At 34.8% G+C, this 26,074-nt stretch overlaps 2 protein-coding genes across 8 annotated transcripts; one reads left to right on the plus strand and one right to left on the minus strand.

Annotated features, from left to right (window-relative positions):
* Positions 1–463: 463 nt before the first annotated feature.
* LOC149936396 (uncharacterized) lies at positions 464–4,551 on the plus strand. The gene is made up of 10 exons (XM_090181533.1): positions 464–721; positions 804–963; positions 1,038–1,253; positions 1,315–1,521; positions 1,589–1,861; positions 1,931–2,095; positions 2,160–2,261; positions 2,320–2,527; positions 3,432–3,733; positions 4,324–4,551. The coding sequence occupies exons 1-10, from the start codon at positions 576–578 to the stop codon at positions 4,507–4,509; spliced, it is 1,965 nt and encodes a 654-aa protein (XP_090037659.1). The 5' UTR covers positions 464–575; the 3' UTR covers positions 4,510–4,551.
* Positions 4,552–6,130: 1,579 nt separating this feature from the next.
* Positions 6,131–25,269, minus strand: Atg17 (autophagy-related 17). 7 transcript variants are annotated; one of them, XM_090180953.1, is made up of 28 exons: positions 25,147–25,269; positions 24,432–24,643; positions 24,272–24,344; positions 23,993–24,204; positions 23,839–23,924; positions 23,665–23,780; positions 23,513–23,599; positions 23,330–23,456; positions 23,208–23,264; positions 22,972–23,142; positions 22,212–22,396; positions 21,966–22,152; positions 21,748–21,888; positions 21,458–21,686; positions 21,248–21,391; positions 20,860–21,167; positions 20,451–20,795; positions 20,250–20,389; positions 19,804–20,188; positions 19,458–19,742; positions 19,288–19,390; positions 19,130–19,226; positions 19,022–19,052; positions 18,857–18,948; positions 18,708–18,788; positions 18,515–18,642; positions 8,331–8,401; positions 6,131–6,855 (listed from the first exon to the last, which is right to left on the minus strand). In XM_090180953.1, exons 3-28 carry the CDS (start codon positions 24,337–24,339, stop codon positions 6,751–6,753), a joined length of 3,981 nt encoding a protein of 1,326 aa, XP_090037079.1. In that variant the 5' UTR covers positions 24,340–24,344; positions 24,432–24,643; positions 25,147–25,269; the 3' UTR covers positions 6,131–6,750. The 7 variants fall into 7 exon arrangements, with proteins under 7 accessions (XP_090037079.1, XP_090037076.1, XP_090037077.1 ...); XM_090180950.1 differs by having other exon boundaries at positions 21,455–21,686; XM_090180951.1 differs by having other exon boundaries at positions 20,860–21,041; positions 21,105–21,167; positions 21,248–21,686.
* Positions 25,270–26,074: the final 805 nt, after the last annotated feature.

Below are 26,074 nucleotides of genomic sequence, written 5' to 3' on the forward strand. Positions count from 1 at the left end.
AATTAAACGTTACGCGTATATTTTCAATTATTTACCCTTAAGTATTTATCAAATTTTCCACCATAACTATTTCAAATTTGTGTTTGTGTACATTTGAATTATTTCTTTCGCACTGATCTCGCGGAAAATGTAACTACAGAAAAATCGCACAGGATATTATATATGTAGAAATACAATTATCAGTATTGATTAAAAATACATATGTTATGACGTTAAAAAATGCTTATTTTTCATTACTAAAATATTTTTTATAGGTCAAAATAGGCCAACCTATATTTGTAATAACCTCTCGTATCAATTCTTTTAACCTAACTTATCTGTAACCGATTTTCTATTAGATAAACGGACTTTGTTATTGAACGCGGATAACAGCTATCTCTTGTGTGTTTTTCTGATAATCTTTAATGTCACACGGTTTGGTATCTGCGTTTCAAACTGTTCCTATAATCCGCACAGTTGAGTCGTTTGATTAGAATGAAAAAACGTTAAAATAATTATTTTATCATAGTTGGTTGACGTTTTTCTCGCGTACGTATTGTCTTTTAGTTGAATTTAGCGGGGCAGTCATCAATAACATGGCATCTGTTTCACTATCGTTGAATAACAACGTCAACAGAAAGACTCGTTTCCGTAGTGAGGTCTGGAAACATTTTACAAAAGAGATCGAAGCCCAACCAGATGGGTCATTGAAAGTTTTTGCAAAATGCCTTCATTGTCCAGGGTAAGTCCTTTGAATCTCTAATTACACTTATCGTAAATCAGAATTATGACATTCACCTTCAAATTTTGGACACTGGTAATAGTGGTAAATACTGTCAAGATTCCAAGACAAACAGGAGTACGGGGAATATGAGATTGCATTTATTTAATAAGCACAGAGACCAGATACAAACTACAATTTTTACAAAGGCTATCAACCAAACCATTGTGGCAAAACCTATTATCACTCCAATAACTGAACAAGTTAGTTTTTCTTAAGCGCTTTTAATTAATCCGTTCATTAAAGCGATAACCGTAGTTTCTTTTAATGTTCTAAGAGAGACCCGGAAAACCTCCGTTTGAAATTGATGCGTTTCGTGATTTTATCAGACCAGACGTATCAAATAGTAGAAGACCAAAATCTCCGAGATATACTGTACTCGATGAATCCGGTGACGTTTCTCAACCATTTACAAATAACCGATGACATCTTGAAAAAAGATATTATTAAGGAATACCATTCCGAATCTGAAAACATAGTCAAAATATTTAAAGTTAGTATGAACGCCCCAATTCTTGAAGCTCGTCATCAAAGCCCGTGTTTTAATCTCGTAGACAGTACAGGGACAAATGTCATTCTCCCACGATTGTTGGACAGCCCCGAATATGATCCCATTCATAGCCGTAACGGGTCACTGGGTGGATGCGTCGTGGGATGAACAAGACTGCTTGTTAGGATTTATGCACTTTCCCGGAAGACACTCTGGAATAGATATTTGTAACCAATTCTTAACGTTGCTGCGTGAACGTGAAATAACAAGCGTAATAACTCTCAAGGAACTTAAATTAAATTGAATCGCCTATTAAGAGTTTCGTAATCCTTATTTAGGTCTTAGCCGTGACAATGGATAACACGGACAACAACGACACATTTACACAAGAATTAGCAACTCGTTCCTACGAGTTGGGTTTCCGCTTTCATTCCGACAATCGTATTCGATGTTTCGCTCACTTGTTAAACAATGTCGTTCAAGATCTACTCAGATTTCTGAAGTCGGATGCCAAACATGAAAATGAATACGATTTAACTTTAACGGAATCAAACGATTCTACTGAAGCCTCTAAAATTACGGAAATTAGTATTGGGGAGGCCGTGGCTAAAGTACAAAATTTATCTTTTGGTATCTACCTAATTATAGACATAAATTAGCTAATTGCCGCGTATTTCCAGGTTCGAAGGCTCGTCACAGCAATTAGGTTGTCACCGATAAAGACTGACAAATTCTCAGAATTGAAACTACTGTACGGTCTTCCTGATAACAAGTTGATTTTAGACGTCAAAACAAGATGGGGATCTACTTACGAAATGTTAAATAGTGCCATGACTCATAGAAACGTAACACCAAATAAAATTAATCACAAGTGTTTTACCAATGTTGACACGGCTTGCGTATTTTCAGGCATTGGATTCCATTTCTAGTAACTTGCATGAAGATTTGGTTAACTTCCATTTGATTGATGAAGAATGGTTACTGTTAGATTCGTTGATAAATGTTCTACGGGTAACTTACATTGGCAATCACATAAAAAATGGGGAATTGAATGTTTCTTCTTTTGAAGGACTTTAATTTTGCATCAAATCGTATCTGTCAAGCCAAGTACCCTACAGCCGCGATAATAATGCCCCTGTTCAAACTGCTCTTAGACAATTTGGAAAAAACCAAGGGAGAATCATTGGGAATCATGAAACACGCTTGTACCAAAGCGTTCGAGAAACTGATCACGTATTTCAAACACACGGATACTTCTGCTTTGTGGGTTGCCATGGGTAGGATTGCCTCCTTACTAAATACTCAACTAGTTTAATGTAGTTTTAATTGGAGCATGAACTAAGAATCTAAGGGGACTCGCAGTTCCCAATATTTTGACACGGTAGGAGTGGTCAAAATCGGAAGGTTTACTGAGGTACGCCAACCGCTTTGAAATGCCTCAAGAATTCTGTTTAACTATCATTATGAGAGGGTTAGGCGGGGCTTAGGCGAGAAAGTTAGGTTAGGCTTAGTTCATAAAAAAATTTAAGTTTAGAAATTAAAAAGATTTTAGTTAATTTTATTAAATAACCTCAATCATATGCGACTTATTGGTTATATTTACTTCACACAATGGTTAATTACCATTACTTAAACTTTTAAAGAACCAATTTCAAAACTAAAAAGTCAAAAAACTTACTAAGCCTCATCAACAAAGCCGCCATATTGTCAAAATTGAACGTGAACGACAAGTTTGTCTACATCGAACTAAAATTAACCGTGATTTTCCTTTTGCCAGAATTAACGCGTGCTTTTTTAAGCCCGAACAGTGAATCCCCTTAGATTCTTGGTTTATGTTAACAGTTAATGACCAACTGAAAACGAAAATTATTCCTTTTACGGTAATATTTCAATTTGAGCAAACAAATGTTGATTGTATCACTGAAAGTACTTCCGCCTAAAATTAACACCAATACCTGAAGTATTATACTTAGAAATATATTATTCAGAATGCTATTGTTTACAAATTGCAAGAAACAGTAATAACGATAAATCTTCCTTTATGGACTGGAAAGTACGCTCCAAGGAGTAACACCAGTATTAATTGTAACTTACTTGTTAGTGACGCCACTGCTTATATCTAACTCTAAATCTGGTTGATTTAACTCCGGGTCTTCGAAAATAAAGGTTACTTATTTTTAGCAATGAACCCAACACTCAAGCTTGAATGGCTAAAGGAACACTACGACGCCAAATTCTGCAAGAAGGTGAAAGATACTGTCGTGTCGGTGTTTCTATCTAACTACGAAGATGGGAATATGGGGCAAGTGGACGATCCGCAAGAGGGGTTAAGTAGCCGCGACCATTACGCCGGAATTGACGTTTCGGCGCTCTATCCGAAGAGGGTTAAACGAAGTCCGAAGGCCATTAGGACATCCGAATTAATGCTTTATTTGAAAGAAGCAGTTGCACCACCGTATACCAATATATTTAAATGGTGGAAGGTAATCTATTCATCAGAATGAAGCAAAAGTACAGGGCTCCCAGCGATTTTTTTTAAAAATATTTGAGGAATTTATAGGAACATTTTAGCCAAAAATAGAAATTTATACGAACAATTTTGAAAAAATAGGAAATCATAGGAGTATATATTGAAATTATAGGAAATTATAGGAGTATATATTGAAATTATAGGAAATTATAGGAGTATATATTGAAATTATAGGAAATTATAGGAGTATATATTGAAATTATAGGAAATTATAGGAGTATATTGAAATTATTGGAATTTATAGGAACTCTGGGAGCCCAACCGTTGAGGTTTTCGTTAACACCGGACCTAAGCCAGAGCTAAGCTCTATTTAGAAGGCAAATTTTCCCCAAACGTTAAGGCTGTTTTCTAATACATTATTTTTAAAATTATAGGAATTTCTGGATATAGCTATAGAAAAACTAGAAAATTTCTAAAAAATAGGAATTTATAGGAGCATATTTAAATTATAGGAATTTATAGGAATTAAAGGAACTTTGGGAGCCCTGAAAGTATCAGTGAACTAGAATTAGTTTTAATTTAAATTACTTAATTTTCACACAGTTGCACGAAGTTGAGTATAAAAGTGTATCACGCTTGGCTCGTGATTACCTCGCAGTTCCTGGATCTTCGCTGGATTCAGTACGACAATTCTCATTAGGAACGGACGTAGTGACCCCTAAACGAGCTTCCCTATGTCCGGAGACAATTACGGCCATGTTATGTCTAAAAAACTGGTGGAATCGCTAGCCATGTAATTATCCAAAGAACTATAGTAATGAATAAAAGTATGTGACACAAACCAATGCAACAACCATTTCCAAACACTAATCAGTCATAATTATCCATTTTCCAAATCAAAAGCCGTTAGGATACATAATCTAGATAGATAAATTGGATAACGGTTCATATCTGTGGGTAAAATAAGGCCAAGGTCACACGACCGGTAACATCGTTTAAAACTAACTTGGTAAAATTATTTTAATGTTAGTTTATTCAAAGTAGTTCATACCAACCTTAGAAAACATCTGCTGCTATTTTTCGATAAAGCAGGATACGCGACGACCAAATAGTACGCGTGTTATACACTCGCGTTTATTTCGTCCAATCACATTTTCCACCTTCGTGTACCCAAATTTAGCGAAAAAATTAAGAAAATGCTTTCTCCAAAAGAGCTACACGTCGAATAACCTTACAACCAGTATTGAGTGTTGTAAGTCGGAAAATTTCCCGCTCGGAAAATTTTCCGGAAAATTACCGAGACCTTTTTTCCGGAAAATTTTCCGTATTTTTCCGAAAAATATTAAAAAGTTTTCATTAACAAACCTACCAGTATCTTTAATCACATGATGACTGCAATCGGTAAATAACTAGTTATTTAAGTGACCAGGGAGGCTATTCTGTAAAAATCAAAAATGACAAAAATCATGATCCGTCAAAAATGACAATGCGCGTGAGCAGAAGAGGCTGCTATCGATATGTCGAACTATCGATGTTATTGGTCAAATTGAAAATCGTGGCGGTCTGTAATGCCAACGTAAGGGATTTTAAAGAAATGCTTCGACATGCGGTCGATGGTGCCAATTTAAGTCTTGGGAACCAAAATTAAACAGATATTTGTCGTCCACTTATACATTTAGTTTATGATTTGACTAAAATACCGGATAATGCGTAACATACTGCCACTACTTAAAACTGAACTTACGCAATCGATAGTTTGACATTTCGATATCCGCCCCTTCTCCACATGCGCATTGCCATTTTTGATCTAAATCGAAAAATCGATTGCTATCCCGCGCTACGACTTGTTATTAACGTAACTAGCGCCAATAACCCCCCCCAGCTTTTGTTAAACCTTGTGGCCGAAATGTAAAAGTCCTTGAGCCAAGCAATAACTTAAGTGTTGCAACCAATAGTTTACATGGTTTTTACGAAATTTTCGAATTTAATTAAAATCCCCGACTTATCCAGGTTATCCCTGACCACTTTTTGGCAATATCCCTTACCTTTTTGGCCATATTCCTGGTAATTTTTCATAGGTAAAATACAAAGGCAAACATTGTTTTAAATATCACAAACTTAATTATATTTTATAACAGCATACTGGTACCTAAAAAAGGTGCCAGACATGTGCGCCCAAGAGAAGATATCTACGATGCAAAGTTTGTTGACTAATAAAATCCCACGATATTATTTAAATCCCAGACTTTTTACGATATTATTTAAATCCCAGACTTTTTACGATATTATTTAAATCCCAGACTTATCAAGGATAGCAGGTTCCGTACGAACCCTGGTTTACGGTGTAGTGCAAAACCGCTACAATTGAACCAAAAGACGTAACACAACATAAACACGCAAAAACTTATTCTCTATTAATTTTATTACAATCGTATTAAAGAAAAAAATCGTGCAATTTCTCCATCCAAGATTACAATTATACAATCTTCGAGCGTTTCTTGTCCGTAATATGTCGCCAACGCCATCAGCCATCGTAAACAAAAAGAAAATAGGAAGAGATTATTTTTAAGAGATGAAAAGTATAACAGCACTTTCTGTCAAGTTTCCTTTTCACGAGAATTCCAAAATAAATGAATACAGAAACGGACGACTTGTAATTTTTTGTTAATTTTTCGTAGTTCGGCGGTTTTTTTTTATACAAGGGAGGCAACTTATCTTATTTTCCAGAGGTAAACTGTAAAAATATGACATTTCTTTTCGTGTGGATGTTCATTTTTGATGTCGAAGTGTGTTTTTTTATTTTGGTATGTACAAAACGTTTATGTACAAGTATTCTCTTCGTCACCATTCGCGGCTTGTTTTTCTCATTAGTTGGTCGGGTTTTGCACTCACGATGTTCGCGTTGAAGTTAAATATATGGCAAGGCGGGGTTTAAAAAACGCGAGGGTTGATTACTTAATAAGGGGTTAAATGATCGGGGACAGTAAATATATTGGGTGTGGGGCGGCACGGTGGTCCTCAATGTCGTCATCAGGTGGGCGAGCAGCTGGTGGACGGAAGGGCAGGGAGCTCCCAACGCCTGACGGTCACTCGGAAGAAGCGAGAGTCCAAAGGCACCCGGTAACGATTGGGTACCTACCACAGATTTACAAGGTTAAGTTACGTTGAACGTTACTGTCAGGAGTTCATCAGGATATATAAAAGCATAACCGACTGTCTTGCCCCCTTGCCGAACCATGCTGCCAGAACTTTGACGACAGCTTTGGCAGTATAACAAAAACCCGTTGTAAGAAGGGTTGGACAAAAGGACATTTTTTTAGTAGTCAGCCTCCTATCTTAATTTATTTTAGTACTCACTGACTAGTGAGGTAAAATGGGGATATAAAAACAAGAAGGACAGCCAACATTTTGCTTTACCCGCCAGAATTAAAATAGGAGTTAATTATCACTTGAGTTACATGATGTGATTTGTTTTATTAAAAAATGGGATTGACGAATTTGTGATACGCCATATTCGCCATTATTTATGAATATTTAGGTAAATTTTTCACTAGTCAAATTGATTAGTGAGCCCCCAGATTTCGATTAATTTTATTAGTTAGAGCATTTATTTTAGTAGTAAAATGCCGTGACTAGTGCCTTATGTCCTAACCCTGGTTGTAAGTCCAGTAGTGGTAGCACAAACTCAATGGGGATTTTATGTAAGCACCTATATGACTGCCATTTTGTCATAGACGAACCCACGCAGACGCGTTACGACATGTAAATCGTAGCGTTCGAAGCACCATCTGTTGAAAATTCTGGAAAATTGTCGTGCTGAGGTGAAACTAACTCATTTTCAATGGAAGGTCAATGAAAATTTAAGATAAATAAAAATAACAACCCAAGGCATCAAATTAGCTTTAGTCCCATTCGACCGAAGGCGGTTTTTGAGGTGTTCCATTCGACCGAATTCCACCGAAACGTGCGGTTTTTATGTGTCCCATTCGACCGAACGCTGCTATATAAATTGGCTTTTGCTATGTTTTCAATTTAGTTACTGAAGTCGTTTGCAATGGAGCGGATAGCTAATAAAGGAGGGTATTTCAAGAAAAGTAACTGAACCAAAACTGAAATAGTAAACTTAACCAACTCTAACCTAACCTAACCTAACCTAAACATGGATCTTCGATAGTACATACCTTATAAATAAAATACCAAATCACCCCGCCAATTGGGCTACATTTTAAAATTCTTTCGGTCGAATGGGAATAAACGTCAAATTAGGCCCAAGTCAGCTAGGGACTTTAGTGCATTAAATTTAGATACAGGCATTTTTAACCTCGGGTTGTTTTGGAACCTGAAAACGATTTTGAGTTATTATATTAGGATTTCCGTGTGGAATCATACGATTCGCTGCCCCTAAATGAAATATATAATATTTTAACCGCGCTATCATATGGAATCATACGATTCGCTGCCCCTAAATGAAATATATAATATTTTAACCGCGCTATCATATCGATTCAAAGTTGAATACTCCTATCTTGATGAACTCCTGTTATAGTAGTTTAGTATTAGCTACTAAACGCGATGCATTTAGCATATGCAGTTGAGTATTAAGGACTTACCTTTTTGGCCTTGCAGTACTCTTTTTCAACAACCACTCCAAGCGCCCACATTTGGCGATCTTTACCAGGCTCTGAAAATACAAAAATTCAGAAAAATTTCATTGTCATTGTTCAAAGAAAAAATAAGTTCATTATAATAATTATTATTAATTTATTAATAATAAATATGACAAACGTTTCGACAAATTATGGTATGTTAAATAATTTTGGGCATTATTTGAATGAAAAGTATCAAACTATAATTAACGATATCGACCGATTTTATGGTTTTACCGATATTAAACCTATAAAGATATGTATCAGGATTTTTACCTATATTTAAACCGATATATAGTAATTTACCGATATTGAATTCTTAAAATAGGCCCTATATATAAATTTTACTGCAAAAAACTAATAATTTCAATATAAACCGACAGGGTTAGCAATTTTTGTAATTTAAAAAAAAATCAAATAAATCAAATTTTTATTGAGTTATTTTTATTTTTATGATTTTATATAATTTAGTACCATATTTTTACCTAAAACAAATATGTTTTAATTTTTAAAGACTTAGTCTATATATATTTATAATGAATTTATTAAATTTAAGCTAACAATCATATAGAAGTTTTTATTTTTTAAAACCTATTTTGGTACTTTACAAATAAAATTCGGCGGAACCTCCACCTACAGGTTGAATCCAATGCAACATTGGGGTGGAAGTACAAGAAAGATTATATTTAAACCCAAATTATAGCAATAGAGACTTGGCACTCCGTAGCTTTCGCCATGGCCGCCATTGTGGTCATATTTTTATCCCCACGATAAAAACTATTGAAAAAAACTGTGACGTAGCACTGCCAAGTCCCTATTGGCGAGGTTTTTTCTTTTTCAAAAATACTGTGTAAAAATTTATTTAAATCAATGATTTTTTAAAAAAAATCATTGATTTAAATCAGCCAACCCTGTATCGTCCGAGATTGTAAAGATTGGGTAAATATCGAGTGAAAAATTCCACACTCAAAATTACGTACATTTAAAACCCCCAAAAAACGGGTCCCCTTAAATACAACAAGACACGTGTCAAGAGGTCAACAGAAACCGTTTGTATAAAACAACAGAAGCGAGAAAAAAAGGAAAAACATCGCTTTTTATCGCGGAAACCATTAATTTAAAAAGCATTAAAAAATAATAGCGAAACAGGGTGGTAATCATAATCAGGACCCCGCAAAAAATAAAAGGGGCGTGGTGCGGAGCCACGAAACGCGCGAGCCGCTAATCAATTATCGATACTTCGATACTACCATCCCCACCACCCCGGACCAAACTGGCGTTATTTCAGATTTTTTTTCCAACTGTCGGTGGCCGGATCACCTTGGGTCCTGGGGAAAATCACCTTCAAACATGGACAGCGTAATTAAAGTGATCTCGTAAAACATTTGAGAAAATTGACGGTGTTGCCGGCTTCGGGGGAGGAAAAATAAATGGTCCCCCCCCCCCCACGAGAACAGGATATTTTAGCAGGAAGCCCTACACATACAAATTGGACGGAGCTCAAAGGAAAATGTCACGCTTTCGGGCGCGAATTTCTTCGTGGCAAGTTGAAAATGAAGCCGCCGATTTATAACTTTGTCAATTGGATATATCATTAACAGGCGCTGCGAAATTATTTCCGAGTGGACGGGAAAGATTTGTGGGCTCCGCACGTGGAGGTTGGTTTCGGGGGTAATGGAGTTTCGCGTTCTATCGGAGCCGCGGCTTTTTTTGGGCTTGTTTGATGGAAATTTCAGACGTCGCGGGGAGTCTCTCTTTTATTCTTCAAACTATTTTATCAATTTTCTCGTTATTGATAGTAAGAGGAAAATTGTTTCGATTCCGCTCGCTTGTTAGCAGGGGGGGGGGGGGGGGGATTCACCCACCTTCGACCAAGCCCTGTTCGAACCTATTCGATAATTAAACCACTTTACCAGTTGTCAAGATGTAAAAAATCTTACGTTAAAGACCTCATACTAGATCATAGTTTGAATGTACTGTTTTATGTCTATGAATTTATTTGCATAGCGGGGAAATAAATGTTTAGGGGTACAAACATTATTCTACGACTTGCACACTAATCAAATTCAGGGTGACCCCAGAAACAACAATTTTTTTATAGAAAAAATAGGAAATTCATAGCCATTTTATAGGAAATTATAGTAATATTGTTAGGTAAATTTACGAAATTATAGGAAATTAGAGGATAGCGTTTAGAAAATTCTAGGAACGTTCAGTGAATTTATAGGAAATTATAGGAACGTTCAGTGAATTTATAGGAAATTATAGGAACGTTCAGTGAATTTATAGGAACGTTCAGTGAACTTATGGGAAATTCTAGGAACGTTCAGTGAATTTATAGGAAATTATAGGATCGTTCAGTGAACTTATGGGAAATTCTAGGAACGTTCAGTGAACTTATAGGAAATTCTAGGAACGTTCAGTGAATTTATAGGAAATTATTAACGTTTAGTTAATTTATAGGAAATTATATTAACGTTCAGTGAATTTATAGGTAAATTCTAGGAACGTTCAGTGAACTTATAGGAAATTCTAGGAACGTTCAGTGAATTTATAGGAAATTATATTAACGTTCAGTGAATTTATAGGTAAATTCTAGGAACGTTCAGTGAATTTATAGGCAATTATAGGAGCGTTCAGTTAATTTATAGGTAAATTATAGGAACGTTCAGTTAATTTATAGGAAATTATAGGAACGTTCAGTTAATTTATAGGAAATTATAGGAACGTTCAGTTAATTTATAGGAAATTATAGGAACGTTCAATGAATTTATAGGAATAATTTTAATAAAGATAAAACAAATACTTAAATAAAACAGACTTTTTGACTATATATATGTATTAATGTAATATTACATTTTAAAACAGCAGCCAGCCGTAAAAGAAATTAATTTAGTGCTTTAGTAAAAGGCTGGCTGTTTTTAAGCGTTTTCTATCGAACTTTAAAACTGTATTGAATGCACTTAAATTCGCCAGTGAAAACTAATTTTGGTTTCTATTTTAAGGCCGAAATCTTTATTTTATATTTTACTTTTATCAGAAGTTAATAAATTTCAATGTAATTATACTTCTATTAAAATGTCATTGCAGTGTTGAAAAAATTAGCCAAACTTTCAAAGAAATAAATGATAATCATAGAATTTGTCATAGATCTAGAGTAAAATTATCTTCAAAAAGTGTCAAGATAAAATTGAATTCCCTGACTTTTCCCTGAATTTTTAGGCCCATTTTTAAATTCTGACTTTTCCCTGACTTTTTAGGCCCATTTTTAAATTCCCTGACTTTCCCCCGATTTCCCTGACATATGGCAACCCTGAATATAAGTATAAATAAATACAATCTGGACTATACCTAAAACCTTGGACACGTTGAAAAATCTCTACCAACCCAATAAAAATAATAAAAAAAATCTAATCAATAAAAAAGTATCCATTGAAAATAATTCCTAAATCGAACCAGCATAAAAGTATTTCAATGGATAATAATTCTAAATCAATCAGATAAAAAAAGCGACATAAAAAGTGAAATAAAAAACCTTCCCATTTTATGTTCATAATTAAAGGGCGCTTCAAAGCATTGATTTGTCGTCTTAAAACACCTTGATATGATCAAGCAGTAGAGATGCTGGTTGTCAAAAGCGGTGGTGATCCGCTAACGGTAGTTCTCCCATTCGGGACGGGGGTCCTGTAATAAAGAGACTGCACGCAAATTGGCTACCCGCATCCACGCCACGCGAACTGCACGCGTCGAATTTTCTACAAAACCTTGGACATATTACGGAATAGGCTTTACACACAAACACACGCCACTCTCGTTTTAACACCTGGTGAAAAATTGCGTTTAAACGTTGTGCCGTTAGATGATATAACACACGAGAGGAGATGTCTTGAATTCTTAAATACGCGATGATAGTCGTCCAATTTATGCGACTAAAAAAGGGGCGATTTAATTTAAAGGATGTATTTTTTTAAGTCGTTTTTTTACGCGCCAAGGTGTCCGTGAAATTATTAACACTTTTTGCGAGGGAAATTAAATTTACATTAAAAAAGGCAATCTATATAGACCATTTTTTATCGATATTATTAGAGATTAAATCCGTGTAATTAAAAAAAGGGGTGAACGTGTAGCTTTAACAAATTATTTTAATTTTTTTTATTTTCTTTTGGATTTTTTGCCCAATATTTCAAAGAAATTAAAGATTAATAAAAATAAATCATGATATAGAGAATTTAAAAACACCAATCACCGACTTTACAGTTGCTAGGTGCAGAATTATAATTACGTTTTTATCACAAATAAAATAATTAAAATGATAAAATTTAACATGGTTAAAGCAAGATAAGGTTATTTGTCAGAAATCGGTAAATATCGATTTAGGTTATTTATCGGATTAAGTATCGACATCGGTAAATATCGATTAAGGTTATTTATCGGATTAAGTATTGACTTCGGTAAATATCGATTTTGGTAATTTATCGGATTCAGTTATCAACATCGGTAAATATCGGTTTTTTATTCGTAAAAATATCGATATCGATAAATATTTGTTATTTAATGGGTAAAATATCGATATCGGTAAATATTAGTTATTTATCGGATAAAATATCGATATCGGTAAATATTAGTTATTTATCGTACAAAATATCGATATCGGTAAATATTAGTTATTTATCGGATAAAATATCGATATCGGTAAATATTAGTTATTTATCGGATAAAATATCGATATTGGTAAATATTAGTTATTTATCGGATAAAATATCGATATCGGTAAATATAAGTTATTTATCGGATAAAATACCGATATTGGTAAATATTAGTTATTTATCGGATAAAATATCGATATCGGTAAATATTAGTTATTTATCGGATAAAATATCGATATCGGTAAATATTAGTTATTTATCGGATAAAATACCGATATTGGTAAATATTAGTTATTTATCGGATAAAATATCGATATCGGTAAATATTAGTTATTTATCGGATAAAATATCCATATCGGTAAATATTCGTTATTTATCGGATAAAATATCGATATCGGTAAATAGTTTATTTATTGGTTAAAATACCACTATCGGTAAATATTTTATTTATCGGTTAAAATACCACTATCGGTAAATATCTGACTGTTACTGGGATATCGGTTTAACCCAACCCATAAAATAACAAGAGGTTTCGTTGTTATGTAATTATTATCGCAGTTTTGGTGGTAAAAATTATGCAACTGTCAAAAAAAACCCAGTCAAACTACGAGTGAAAAATAATTTTTCAGGGTCAAAGCGAAGATGTGAAAGGAACCTCCCCTTTGGAACGAACTTCCGGTGCTCCCCGCCAAAGTAAAAAACACCCATTATTTTAACACTAATTACATAACTACAACGAAAGTCTTAATTAATTAATGCGTAACTATGGTAAAAGTAAAATAAGCGTTTTCAGATCGGCTACGAAACGTTTTAAAAGTGTAAGTTCGAATCAGTATATTGAAGATGATATATATTTAGTCAAGGGCCTAATTACGAGCGTAGAAAAATGTTTCACCCACGTTTAACGCGCAAATTCGAGACGCCTATAATATTTTCTCTCGCAAATTATCGGCTTGAGTAAGGGGGGGGGGGGCAGACGGGGATGTCATTTGGACTACCGTTTATTTCAAAAAGGAAAATAGGTAACATGGGCCTCTTTGCACAAATTCTTGACTTTTAACGTGGCACAGTAACATGCTAAACCAAAATTCAAAATAAGGCAAAACCCAATTCCCAGATACGTGGATTCTCTTCGCCTGTTCTCGAACTAAAAGTGTACTCTTTTTACCTATCTGCTCTAAGAGTGAGAATTACTTTGCATCGTTAATCTTTCGTCTGTTCCAGGGGGATCAGACTTCAGGGCTACACTTTCCGCTACTCCTCAAAAGCAAGAGTAAGGAGGATAAATCAGATTTGGTCGTCTGTTTAAAAGTTTAGTTTGGAGCTGCTTTATTGATGGGTCAAACAAAAAGTTTTATTTCTATTGAAAAGTGTACACTTTTTGACGAACAATTGAAGTGAAGCATTTAGCCTAAGGTACTAATGGTTTTTTATGCATAAATTTATGCTTCAGAAAAATTAGAACTAGAAGGAAGGAATTTTAAAATAATTCTGTTTCTGTGAATCTCAATCAATTTTATTACATAAGTGTGACACTTTCAATTCCTCACATGCGCCTTGCTAGGGGGAGATTTTCTTCTTGTGATAACGTCACTGTCACTCCGTTACTAGCTCTCAGTAAAATTTTCCCCAAAGTGACAAACTTATGGAACAATATTATAAACATATGGTATAAATGATTGAAATATACAACAAATAGATATATTAGGAAATGCCAAGAGCATTTACTGTAAATAATCTAATTCAACCTTGCCATGATGATTAGCGCTCAGTAACCGAAAAGGTGGCGCCATCTTTAGATCCATTGTTGAACTAATAATTACAAAACGGTCGGAGATTCTAGAAATTGTAATCTGCTAAATAGTGGTTCAGCAACGGAACTAGAGATGACGGTAGTGTATTACAAACATTTGTACCAACCTAACTTTTCTGTGGGAACATCTAAGCGGAACTATATAAATTCGTTTTAAACAGGGATACCACGATTTTACATTTATCCCCGTCCGAAATTTTCAAATTAAGTTACTTTAAAAATTAAAAACCCTCCGGCGGTGAAAAGTACATTAGCGGCGTTAGAGCAAATATCGGCGGGGGGGGGGGGTGAGAGTTCAACCAATTTGAAACTAATAGGTGGATACTTTTAGCTGGTTCTGGGATTTCAGATTGGCACAGATGTTCCCTGACTATCTCTGGAGAATTTCCGGGACTTTTTTGGGCCAAATTTTGTTTCAACCTACATTTTAATAAAGGTTTCCAATTTGCAAGCAAAATTAAATTCAGAAATTCCAGTTGCTATGGCAGCCCTGCATAATCATCACAGAATCGGAGTAATATGAAGTCATAAAGTTACTCTTCTTACGCTACTCCCAAATCACAGAACAAGCATAAAATATCCACTTATAGTGTTTTCCATTTGATTGCTCGAGATTCGTTCTGAATCTATCTCTGACGTCATAGATCTGGCCCAAGCGACTAGAGTAATACCCAAATGGAACATACCATTAACATATTCCCGCGCTTCGTTGTTTTCCGTCTACTACTAATTTGAATTTTAGTGTCTTGGTCTGCCATTTTGCAAAAAAACTAAAAGGAACACGCAAAAATCGGCAGATCGGTTTTTGGGTGATCTCGGGGCACCCGAGAGCGGGAAATGGAAAACGCGAAACTTGATCGGAGCAGATCCGAGAACGCAAATGGTACAAATTTTTTATCAGGGCACTTGAGAGCAGTCAAATGGAAAACGGTATTAGTTAATTGCGTTTTCCATTTGATAGCTCAAGATTCGCTCTGAATCTGTCTCTGTCGTCATAGATCTCGCCCCAATCGACTAGAGAAAAGCCGCAAATGGAACATGCCATTTCGTCTGCTAGTAATTTGAATTTTCGCGTCTTGGTCTACCATTTTGTCAAAAAATCTAAAAGGAACACTCGAAAATTTGCTCTGATCTCTTTCTCGATCCGTTGATCTGTCAAAATCGGCAGGTCGATTTTGGGCGATCTCGGAGCACCCGAGAGCGCAAAATGGAAGTAGTAAAGTAGTAAAAAAGCGTAGTCCTAATACTCTAACCTCGATGAATAGTTCAAGGTATCTCCACCAGAACAAGCCCACTTTATTTTAATATAAAATGTGTTCAGCTTCTGTTGAAGTGGCATTTTGAAGTTTTGAGTTTGAATATGCATTTTACTAATTCGAGGGCACTTATTTCATATCTGAACTGTATAATTCTAGTCCTTATAAGTACTCATATATGCAGATGAAAAATCATCAGCAGAAACGCATATGGATTTTCAAATCATATTCTAATGGTAGTTCCTTAGAAAATTCGTCTGTTGGTCATAATATTCAGAAACGCGTATCAACATAGTACACATTCGAAAGCCTATTCGCGAACGCAAACTACTGCTACGCCCTTTTTTGGTTTGCCATAGCAACCTAAATAAGTAGAGGCTAAAGCAGACGCTATTAGTTTTTCCTCATCATTATTCGTAAATTTAACTTTAAAAACTATCATACTTGCATTTTAATATAATTTATTAACTTTTGAATCGTTTGCTTATATTTTGCTGTTCATTTAAGAAAAAAAGTTATTATGACTTGTTAATTTGTCTGTAGCAGACGCCCTTTTTTGGTTTGCCATAGCAACCTAAATAAGTAGAGGCTAAAGCAGACGCTATTAGTTTTTCCTCATCATTATTCGTAAATTTAACTTTAAAAACTATCATACTTGCATTTTAATATAATTTATTAACTTTTGAATCGTTTGCTTATATTTTGCTGTTCATTTAAGAAAAAAAGTTATTATGACTTGTTAATTTGTCTGTAGCAGACGCTAGATCATACGCGCAACCTACAAGAAGCTGACACCTTAAGCTGAAACTTAAACTCGTTTCCGTCGCGAATTACTCAGTCAAAAACGTCTTAAATTCGGTTATTGCATTATGTTGCTGTATTTATAAAATTGGGCTACGCCTTTTAATAAAAATAACTCATTTAATTATCCTAATTTTCATTATGAAATAAAAATTTTGATCTCAAAATCGCCCTTATCCCAGATAACGCAATTTTGCCCTAACACTCCTTACCCTATGTTTAGTTGGTCAACTTGAAAAATAATTTGTGGTACAAGTTGTTATTAATTGTCATGCCAGTTTAGCAAAAACCGGTCATGACAGTCAATAAAATTATACTAAGAAATATGACCAAACATGAAAAACTACAATTGGGGACAACATTGGATCACAGATGACCACTAGAAATAGTGGAGCATGAATTGTTAAAATGCATATTCATTCATTTTAACAAGGACGAGATACTTTCTTTTACTTCAAATCAGGCGGGGTTCTGGGGTGTGTCCTAATGGGCCTGTGCCCACCCAAAAAATTTTAATTCCATTCCATTTCCTCCCTGACCCCCTATTATAAGGGTCCAGCTAAGAATAATTTTCTAGAACCGTGCCTGCTTCAGATACAAATGAAAAACAGTAAGCATGTGCGAATATTTATTTTGGGTTTTCGGGTCGAGTATCGGGTATTAAAAATTTTGCTTTTCGAGTATCGAGTCGAGTATCTAAATTTTATCGGGTTTTCGAGTATTTAGGCTTAGATTAAAAAAGGGGGTTTCGAGTACTCGGGTACTTGAGTAACTTCGAGTACTCGAATAATTATGCTTAGCTAAAAATTATGGTTCGAGTATTCAGTTTTAAATTTTATTAGGAAAAAACAAAGTTAACTTTCAAAACTAACACTGAGTCATATTTAAAGCTTTTAAATATACTACACTACTGAGCCTAACTTTCCAAACTAAAATTAAACCACCTACAAAAGGTTCGTGACTAGTGATTAACAAGCTACCAAAAAGTAATGGGAGGTGAGGGAACTTTAAGTTATGGTTAGGCTTGCAATTTCAGTTTCATTTTGTACCTTTACTTGCTTTTAAAACAATATCCAATTAGGAAGAACCTAAGAATTTATTCTGACTCTTCGACCAATTAGAGGGTTTAAGGCCAAGCCAAAAAGATGTTTTTTTTTTGGGAAAAAATCCATAAAACTAACGGGTTTTTTTTTCGAATATCCCGCCGAAAACTCGCGGGTAGGGCCTTTGCAAAAATTGGCCTATCGGGTACCCGAAAATCTAAGCCTATGCTTTGAGTTTAGACCCGAAACTTTTTCGGGTTTTTTTAATAACGATTTTCGGGTATCGAGTCGAGTACCCGACTCGATACTCGATCGAGTACTCGATTAAAATCGGGTACTCGCACATGCTTAAAAAACAGTTATTTAAAATTATCTAGGCATGTGCGAGTACTCGATCCAGCATATTTATTCTGTAGTCCATTAAAATAAACGGGTACCTTCGCAGGCTTGAGGTATTTTCCTATTGAGGGATTTTACCATCAAATTGTAAGAGATATATTATTGCATTTGTGTAGAGTTAATTTTACAAGTAAAAATTATACTTATCAAACTAAGCCGTGTGAACCAATAAAACACTTAGTAAACTTACCCAATACTAATCCAAGTTCTGCATGGCAGTCTTGATTAAGGAAATGTGGCGTTTTGTCCATGACAAAAACCACGTAATTTTCGTGTTTGTTATCATAAGTTAATAGAACCAAATCATTTATGGAGCACCTAACAAAAAGAAAATAATCAAAAACTGTCTCTATCATTCAATAATAAAAAGTTTTTATATTTACTTAATAACGGAAACTTTATTGTTTGGGGATTTAAGGGGATTTGAATAGTCTGGTGGAGAGTAACTAGCAGAAGACATCCTACTATAATAAAGATGTAATGAAATTTTGTGAAATAAGATGAATATTTATAAAATATTAAAGAAACATACGAAGAGCTTGATGGAGGTAAAGATTTTGAAGTTGAAGTTAGAGATTTACTAGTAGGCAAAGATCTTGCAGGATTAAATGGTTCCAAAGCCATCTAAAAGATTAAATTAATAATATTAATATCATTACTATGATATTTATAAATGAAACAATTAATAAAAACATACAGCACATTGCTCCATACTGCTTACGGGCTCACTGAAAGATAACCAAATCATCAAGAAAACTTTATAAATTCAAAAGAATGTGTTAAATATTTAAGAGAAAAAAATTACTTTTGTTCCGTTTGAACTGAAGCTGTCATTTGATTTTTACTTAAAGGATCAAACTCGGTGAGAATGTCTGAGTTCCTTCTACCATCATCATCCGCCACTAGATGTAATATAAGAAAATATTATATTCGCTCTGACTAAGTAAAAATATAAACATTTACTTTTAAATATGCCTTCTAGTATTCTAGCTTTTTTGTTACATTTTTGGCTCATAACTAATACGCAGTTTTCTTCAAATTCTCGCTGAGCTTTTTTAATTATCTTCTGTCAATTAATCAAACTTTATGAACAAAACCATTAATTTACTACACAATAATTATTTCAGATTTACCTCAAATTCTTTAAGCGTAACTTGTAAGGAACAGGTTGGTGGTATTGGATCTTTCGGATACTTTTGGAGTAACTTTAAAATCTTGACTAACGATGTATCAAAGTTTTCAAGCTTTAGGCTATTAGGCTCAACACACTGCTTTTTAACATGACTGAGAAACTCTCCACACTTTTGGGTGAATGTTTCGTGGGAGGCGGCCCAAAATTTCCACTGTGCTAGGCACACTTCTTGACTTTTCTTATCAATTGATAGAACACAATCAACCAACAATGATGGACTAAAAACCTGAAAAATTAAAAGAACAATAAGTAAGAATGTAAAGACTCAATCACTATAAAGAACTAACTTCGTGAAAGTTATGGCAGTGATCCACAAGAGATTTTCTTTCATTATTCCAAGCTTGATGAACTAAGTTCATGGCATCTTCACCAGCTTTGAACCACATGCGATTAACTTCTTCCAAACTAAGTCTTAAAGGCATAAGGCGGAAGGTTTTGCGAGCTTTAGCTACAGCCTCTTGTAAATCTTTCTGATGTTTCATTTTAAGAGACGACACATGCATGGCCATTTCTTCTTCCCTTTCCTGCAGTTTCTTAGTACAATCCATCAAATGAAGTGCATGATCTTGCTGAATTCCATCCCAATTCCTTTCATCATCTTGCATCTTTTCTCTCAAATATTTGATGTGATTATTGCAAGCTTCAAAACGTTCCAGAAGTTCGTCGTAGCGTCTAAAAGCAAGAAATAATATATCAAATTTAATGCTTACTGAAAAATTATTATAAAAAATACTTTTCGGAAACCAGAGCTCGATCTTCTATTTCCAGCCTTTTACTCATATGAACTTCGAGTACCCGTTTCTCATCTAATGCCCTTCTGACTTCAAAAAGCTTTTCAAAATCAACTTGTTTGCTGTCTTCATCAATAAGATCCTAACAAAATATGGTTAATTTCATATTTCCTAAAATTTGCACGAATATTAACTATATTTACTATCTGATTCTCTTGTACATGTCGCTGCAACTCTTCATCTTTCAAGAAAATATTGTCTAATCTGGACAAATCGCTTAGGATTCTTTCTTGTAATGATTTCTCTAGATTCTTTTTGGCAGCCTTTTCATTTTCCAACTCATTTTTCAATTCGAAGAACACAGCGGCTATGCCATCAACCAATTCACCAATTTCTCCGCTAACTCGCGTTTTATCTTCCAATATTTGCTGTTTTAGCTGGAATAAACTTTGACGATCTTTCAAAAGAATTTCGCGGAGAGTGTCGTTTAACGAAGACAAACTGGATGTGTGCTTTTCTAATTGATTATTTTTGGCTTTCAAATCCTCCTACATGAAGAACATGCTTTTAAATTAGCTGCTTTTCTCCTACTAGAAATCTTTGAAAACCAACCTGCATGGAACTGATAGACATGACTTTGTCATCAAGTTGTTTTTGAAGTTCAGCGACTACTACATGGTGCGACTTGGTCATCTGGCCTCCAGTTGCACTTCTAGCCAGTCCCGATGTCCCGTTGCTTTCAGTGTAAGAAGAAGGCATAGATTCGTCAATGTAAAAGTCAGCAGTCATAAAATCTTGGGCGAAATTAGTTGGCTCAGTTGGTAATTCTAGTGGGCTTGATTCAATATCACCCTCACTGTGCGCTCTGTGAAGAGTTAGTTGTAGCTCTTCAGATCTTTGGGCAGGTCCTGGTTCACTACCTGAAGATGGATGCGCAAATTCAATATCTAAGAACACAGTGAAATATCAAAAATCTTAGGTAACTAGAAAAATGACTTACCAGCACTTTCCATCTTAGACTTGGATGGTTTAGAGCTGGTAGAGGGTATGGAAGTCAAGTCAAGCTTGTCAACAGCAACTGTTTCAAAGTCTTCACCCAACCAGACTTCTTCAGAAATAGGTGAAAAGGCTTCTCTTTGTGACTCTGAAATAGAGTGTTTTCTACCGTCTTTAATGGCCAAGCTCTCCAAGGATTTGCTATTCTCACTACGAGTTAGAGTATCAACTCCAGACTCTGAGGTGGTAGTTTGCGTTGATGTTGAAACTGGGGTTTGACTGTCATGGGTAAAAGTGGTACTGGACAAATTGTTGAAGAGAGAACTAGATGGCTGAGAAATGCGCAAGTAATTGACAAATTCAGGAAGCGCTTTACGTAGAAGTTCAACGTCCCTTCCTTCAACTTGGGGAAGAGTGGCATCAAATTCAGTTGGTGCCTGCGTCTACAGTCAAAATGAAACAAAATTAAATCATACAAAAAAACACACATTTGAAATTAAATACCGCAAAAGGAGGTGGGCTGTCATCCATTCCAGGAAATAGAGACAAAAGAAAATGATTCGTAAGCTGGGAATTAAAATGTTTCCGAGTTTGAACTTCTTTTTGATGAAGAGATAAGGATTGTTGCGATAACTGGCCAGCCCACTAAGAAAATGTTTTTAAAATTTACTCTCGTATGACTTTCTACAGAGATCTATAAAAGAATAATGAACGCTACAAACCTCGAGAAACATCTTGGAGAAATCCCTTCTTCTGACAACCTCGCTAACGGTAGCTAAATAAATGCGAGGGGCCAAGTGAATCTGTTGCACAACTTCTAAATGAGATTTTATCCTTTTCAAGTTTTCAATATAGATGGTTAACTTATTATCAATGTCACTTAGCTGCCCCTCAACCCACATGATCCACCTTAAAGATGAAAAAAAAAAACACTAAAATAACGAAAATATTAATTGAATTTTTCTTACCTTAACCGCGTGTGAAGATTATAACACAGTTCTTTCTTAGCAATAAGGCAACGCCTGTGGATATCTTGCAGTCTTTCGTGATTTTGAAGCAACATTAAAAGTTGCTGCTTGTGACTAGCGCAGAGATCAGGGAATATTGATGGGTCTTTCAAACTACTAACGCGATTTTGATTATGAAGAAGAGCCTACCCACAGAACATACATTAGAATTAAGATATATTTCCAAAGTTATTAAGTTTTATCATAAGTTAATAATAAACATAAGTATGACACTTCCTATTAACAAAATGATTTTTTTTAATGATAGTCTGTTTCGCCAACGACAACGTGAAGCATTACATCCCGACGGACTGACAACTACCGGCGAACTGCTCCTAGTATTCGGAGGAAGCCCGGAAAATTGCTGTAGGTCTGCCGGCAGCCTTTTCGACGGACCAGCCAATGCCTTTGCTTTCAAAAGTGTACATAACGCTCTTTTTTGGAAAATAGTGATGAATTATTGAATCAGGTGATAAAAATATCTATTATAAACACTGGCTTTATTTCAGAAATAAGTAATTTTCGAATTTCAAACCGAAACGTGTGTACGGTTCGTATTTCTTGACATCAAACTAACCAATTTTTTTGCCAACAGAAAGCGTGGGAAGGGACGAGTTTTCATTCCCGAAACCTCCAATTTCCCAATCACTCCACGACAGACTATCATTAACCGAATTCGTTCTGTGCCATACTTATATCCACTTATGGTTTTATTAAATACTTGTGCTAAGCCTCCTTGTTCGTCAACCGACTTCTTGGCCTGAAACATAAGCTGTTCTAAACCACACAAACGCTCTTCCAAGCCTTTGATTTCTTTCATCTCGGGGTTGTCAACATCAGTTAAAGCTTTTTGAACATCAGCCAATAGGCCTTTTAATACATGGGTATCAAACTACAAATTAAAACAACATATTAGGACTAGTTTTTCAATTCAATAAAATATCAATTCTTGATTACTTTTTCTATTCCTTTTTTGCTAATCTCAGCTATTTGTTCTAAACTATTTTGGTTATCCTTAAAGTAGTTTTAAAAATTAGAAATCCAATTATACAAATTGGCACGTGATTTAAATTTTATACTTTCAAACTAATCCAATGAAGAAGGTTAACAGTAGCTGCATCATTTCCAGATGCTCCGCCTTGTGAGGCTTTAAGTAAAATGGGAAGAACGGGAATTTTGGATAAAAGAGCAAAGTCTTGACTAAAACTGAAAAAAAAAACACAATTAAAATAACTTAATTAAACTTGAAGAATTTCACATACTTTTCTAGAAGTCCTATGTTATATGGTCGCGTTTCAAGATATTGATTAAAGGTTTTTTCAAATTTTTCAGAGCGAATTTTGAAGACACTTGAAATAATGTTGCATATTAATAAACAAATAACAGTAAATCGTAGAAAACTGATTTATCATACCTCGTGACATCATCCAAGTTCGCTATTACAGCTGCCCATCCTTGTTGCATCAAATGCTGATCGAGAACCAGCCTCTCACAGTTTGTTTTACCATCTTTAGCCAACTCAAAAAATTGCTGAAAGAATATCAGGGTAAAATATTTTTTCCTAATATATAAAAAATCAAAGTCATACTTGGGCTAATTGCGTTCTTGACACAACAGTGTTATAGGTGGGAGGCATATTTAAGCTTCCTTCAACTTTCTCCTTCATGTCTACTTCTTAAGAATAGTTTAAAAAAATTAAAATGACTAGGGATTAAACTATTGAAAGAATGAGAAATAATTACCATCTGATGCTTCCCATCTGGCACTAATGGGGGACCCTATATCTTCAATGGCCACTTTGTTGAAAAGAAATATTGGGCTAGTGTCAGTGCCAGCGCTGTAATTGCAAACCCTGGTGCCTGGATCCAGGCTGTAACCACCGCTTATTAATAGCACTTGTTTATCTTCCGGGATTTTACACGTTTGGCTTATAACCCGCTTTAGATTAGCGACACTAAATTGACAAGACCATTTTTTTTTATAAAGACATACAACTTTACATTTTGATGTATTATAGTTACGTTTCTAAAGCCAGGTTCATGTCCAAGGTTATCATGCTACCAGTGTCAACTTGAAATATGTACAACATTTTTGCTGAAAGTTAATATCAGTATGATTTTCCGGAATCATTGGCAGGAAATGGCGTACAAACATATATGGAAGTGTAAATATTTAACATACCGGTACTTTAGGTCAGGGCTTGTGGTTGACCAATAATAAAAGAAAAGGTAAGGAAGAAGAGAATAAAAACTTCAGTGTTATGATTTGGTTGTTAAATTTCCTTCCATGGTCCCCGACTTTCACCAAATGTCAGCAACTTAAAATATGCGGTGAATCACTTGACTTCATTAGCTGAGTCATTTCAGTGTATTGACTCATAATGGAATTGAAAACTATAGGAACAATAAAAGTAGAACAATGTAGGTAAAATATCAAAATAATTATTGTACATATAAAATTAACCCACAACTTCGAAACTGACTAGATATAAAACATTCTTTGAATGCATTAAGCGAAAAGAAACTGTTCAGATACACTGATACAGTCTTGTATTCTGTAAATGTATATGATTATGTAATTCTGTAATGAAAGGGCTGATAATCCAAAATGAATCTAAGAATAATCTTCATAAAGGCTTATCCCATAAATTAGCACACTAGGGTATACATTGCATCAGGGTTACAGATAGTTCATAAGACCCTGATACTTGAAAGATCAGAGTACTAGGACTTTAAACTTTCTTTGTTATTACAAAGGCTTAAAATAAGTCCTTTGTTGTTAGGAAGGAATCTCTCTAAAATTCAGTGACCTTGCGAAGTAAGTCCTCGCAGCCAACAGCCACTCAAAGAGAGTACGCGTAATAACGCGGAAATATAGAAATCAAATGTCAACTTACAGAAGGTAATCGGATAACTTTTAATTTCTTTTAAATAACGATAAAAGATGTAGAAATAAACATTACTGCGTAGATTCCGTACTATCAAAAAAACAAAAATTCACTGACAAAAAATGTTTGGAGTTCTCTCAGCAGGAGGAGAGAGAGAAACATAATACGGAGAACCACCAATAGCGATTTAGAATGACGTCACACTCAGCTGTGAAGATACAAAGCTTTAAGGAGTCGTATATTGCGTCAATTTTAAACACTTACAATATATCAATGTAACACGATTTTTATTAAGTGTAGGTGATAGCAGGTACGCTACGACACGAAGTCTGATTAAAAACGACCTACTTTGTACAGAATACCCGTACTGCCCTGTGGGGTAAGAGTTTATTGGGCTTTAAGCGTTTCGCAAAATTCTATATTATTATGTCATTATAAATATAAAAAACCAAAAACAAAGAGATGGAGCATTAAAACTAGCTGAAAAACTGGCGGGTTAATGATTCCCATGGATAATCCACCTTTTTATCGATACACACACGGCAAGGCTTAGCATGTAGAAATAACCACTAAAGTAAAAATATCGTTTTCCAGTTGGTAAAATAAAAGTTTTGGTGACTTTTTATTACGATTTTAAAACTCCGCCATCACCCCGCCCCCTTGAGGATCATGTGACCATCCCCAATCTTACATTTACATTTAGTTTCGCCCATTAATCTCGGGACGAACTTGTTTTTTTTCTATCTGTTTTTTGTTGAAATCGCTTATATTTCACGATTTATTAAAAAGAAAAAAAGATAATTTTTTTTAACTATAAATATTAAAACTTTTAGCCATGGTTTATTATAAATTGTTAAATTTTAAAAAAGCTGCTACTTCATGACTTAGAAAAAACTTTATTTTATTCGGAGCTTTCGGACCGTGGTCCTTCTTCAGC

The sequence above is a fragment of the Leiobunum rupestre genome, chromosome 7 (assembly GCF_980474605.1).
Source record: "Leiobunum rupestre chromosome 7, qqLeiRupe1.1.hap1, whole genome shotgun sequence".
Classification (NCBI taxonomy): Eukaryota; Metazoa; Arthropoda; class Arachnida; order Opiliones; family Sclerosomatidae; genus Leiobunum; species Leiobunum rupestre.

What these genes read in the sequence shown, in the direction of transcription:
- LOC149936396 (XM_090181533.1), top strand. Translation starts at nt 576, where the DNA reads ATGGCATCTGTTTCACTATCGTTGAATAACAACGTCAACAGAAAGACT. An exon ending in ACATAGTCAAAATATTTAAA is followed by an intron (nt 1,254 to 1,314) that starts GTTAGTATGAAC and finishes TTAATCTCGTAG; the next exon opens with ACAGTACAGGGACAAATGTC. An exon ending in ATATATTTAAATGGTGGAAG is followed by an intron (nt 3,734 to 4,323) that starts GTAATCTATTCA and finishes ATTTTCACACAG; the next exon opens with TTGCACGAAGTTGAGTATAA.
- Atg17 (XM_090180946.1), bottom strand. Translation starts at nt 24,339, where the DNA reads ATGTTGTACATATTTCAAGTTGACACTGGTAGCATGATAACCTTGGAC. An exon ending in AACTTGGATGATGTCACGAG is followed by an intron (nt 23,600 to 23,664) that starts GTATGATAAATC and finishes CATTATTTCAAG; the next exon opens with TGTCTTCAAAATTCGCTCTG. An exon ending in TGTCTATCAGTTCCATGCAG is followed by an intron (nt 20,796 to 20,859) that starts GTTGGTTTTCAA and finishes TTCTTCATGTAG; the next exon opens with GAGGATTTGAAAGCCAAAAA.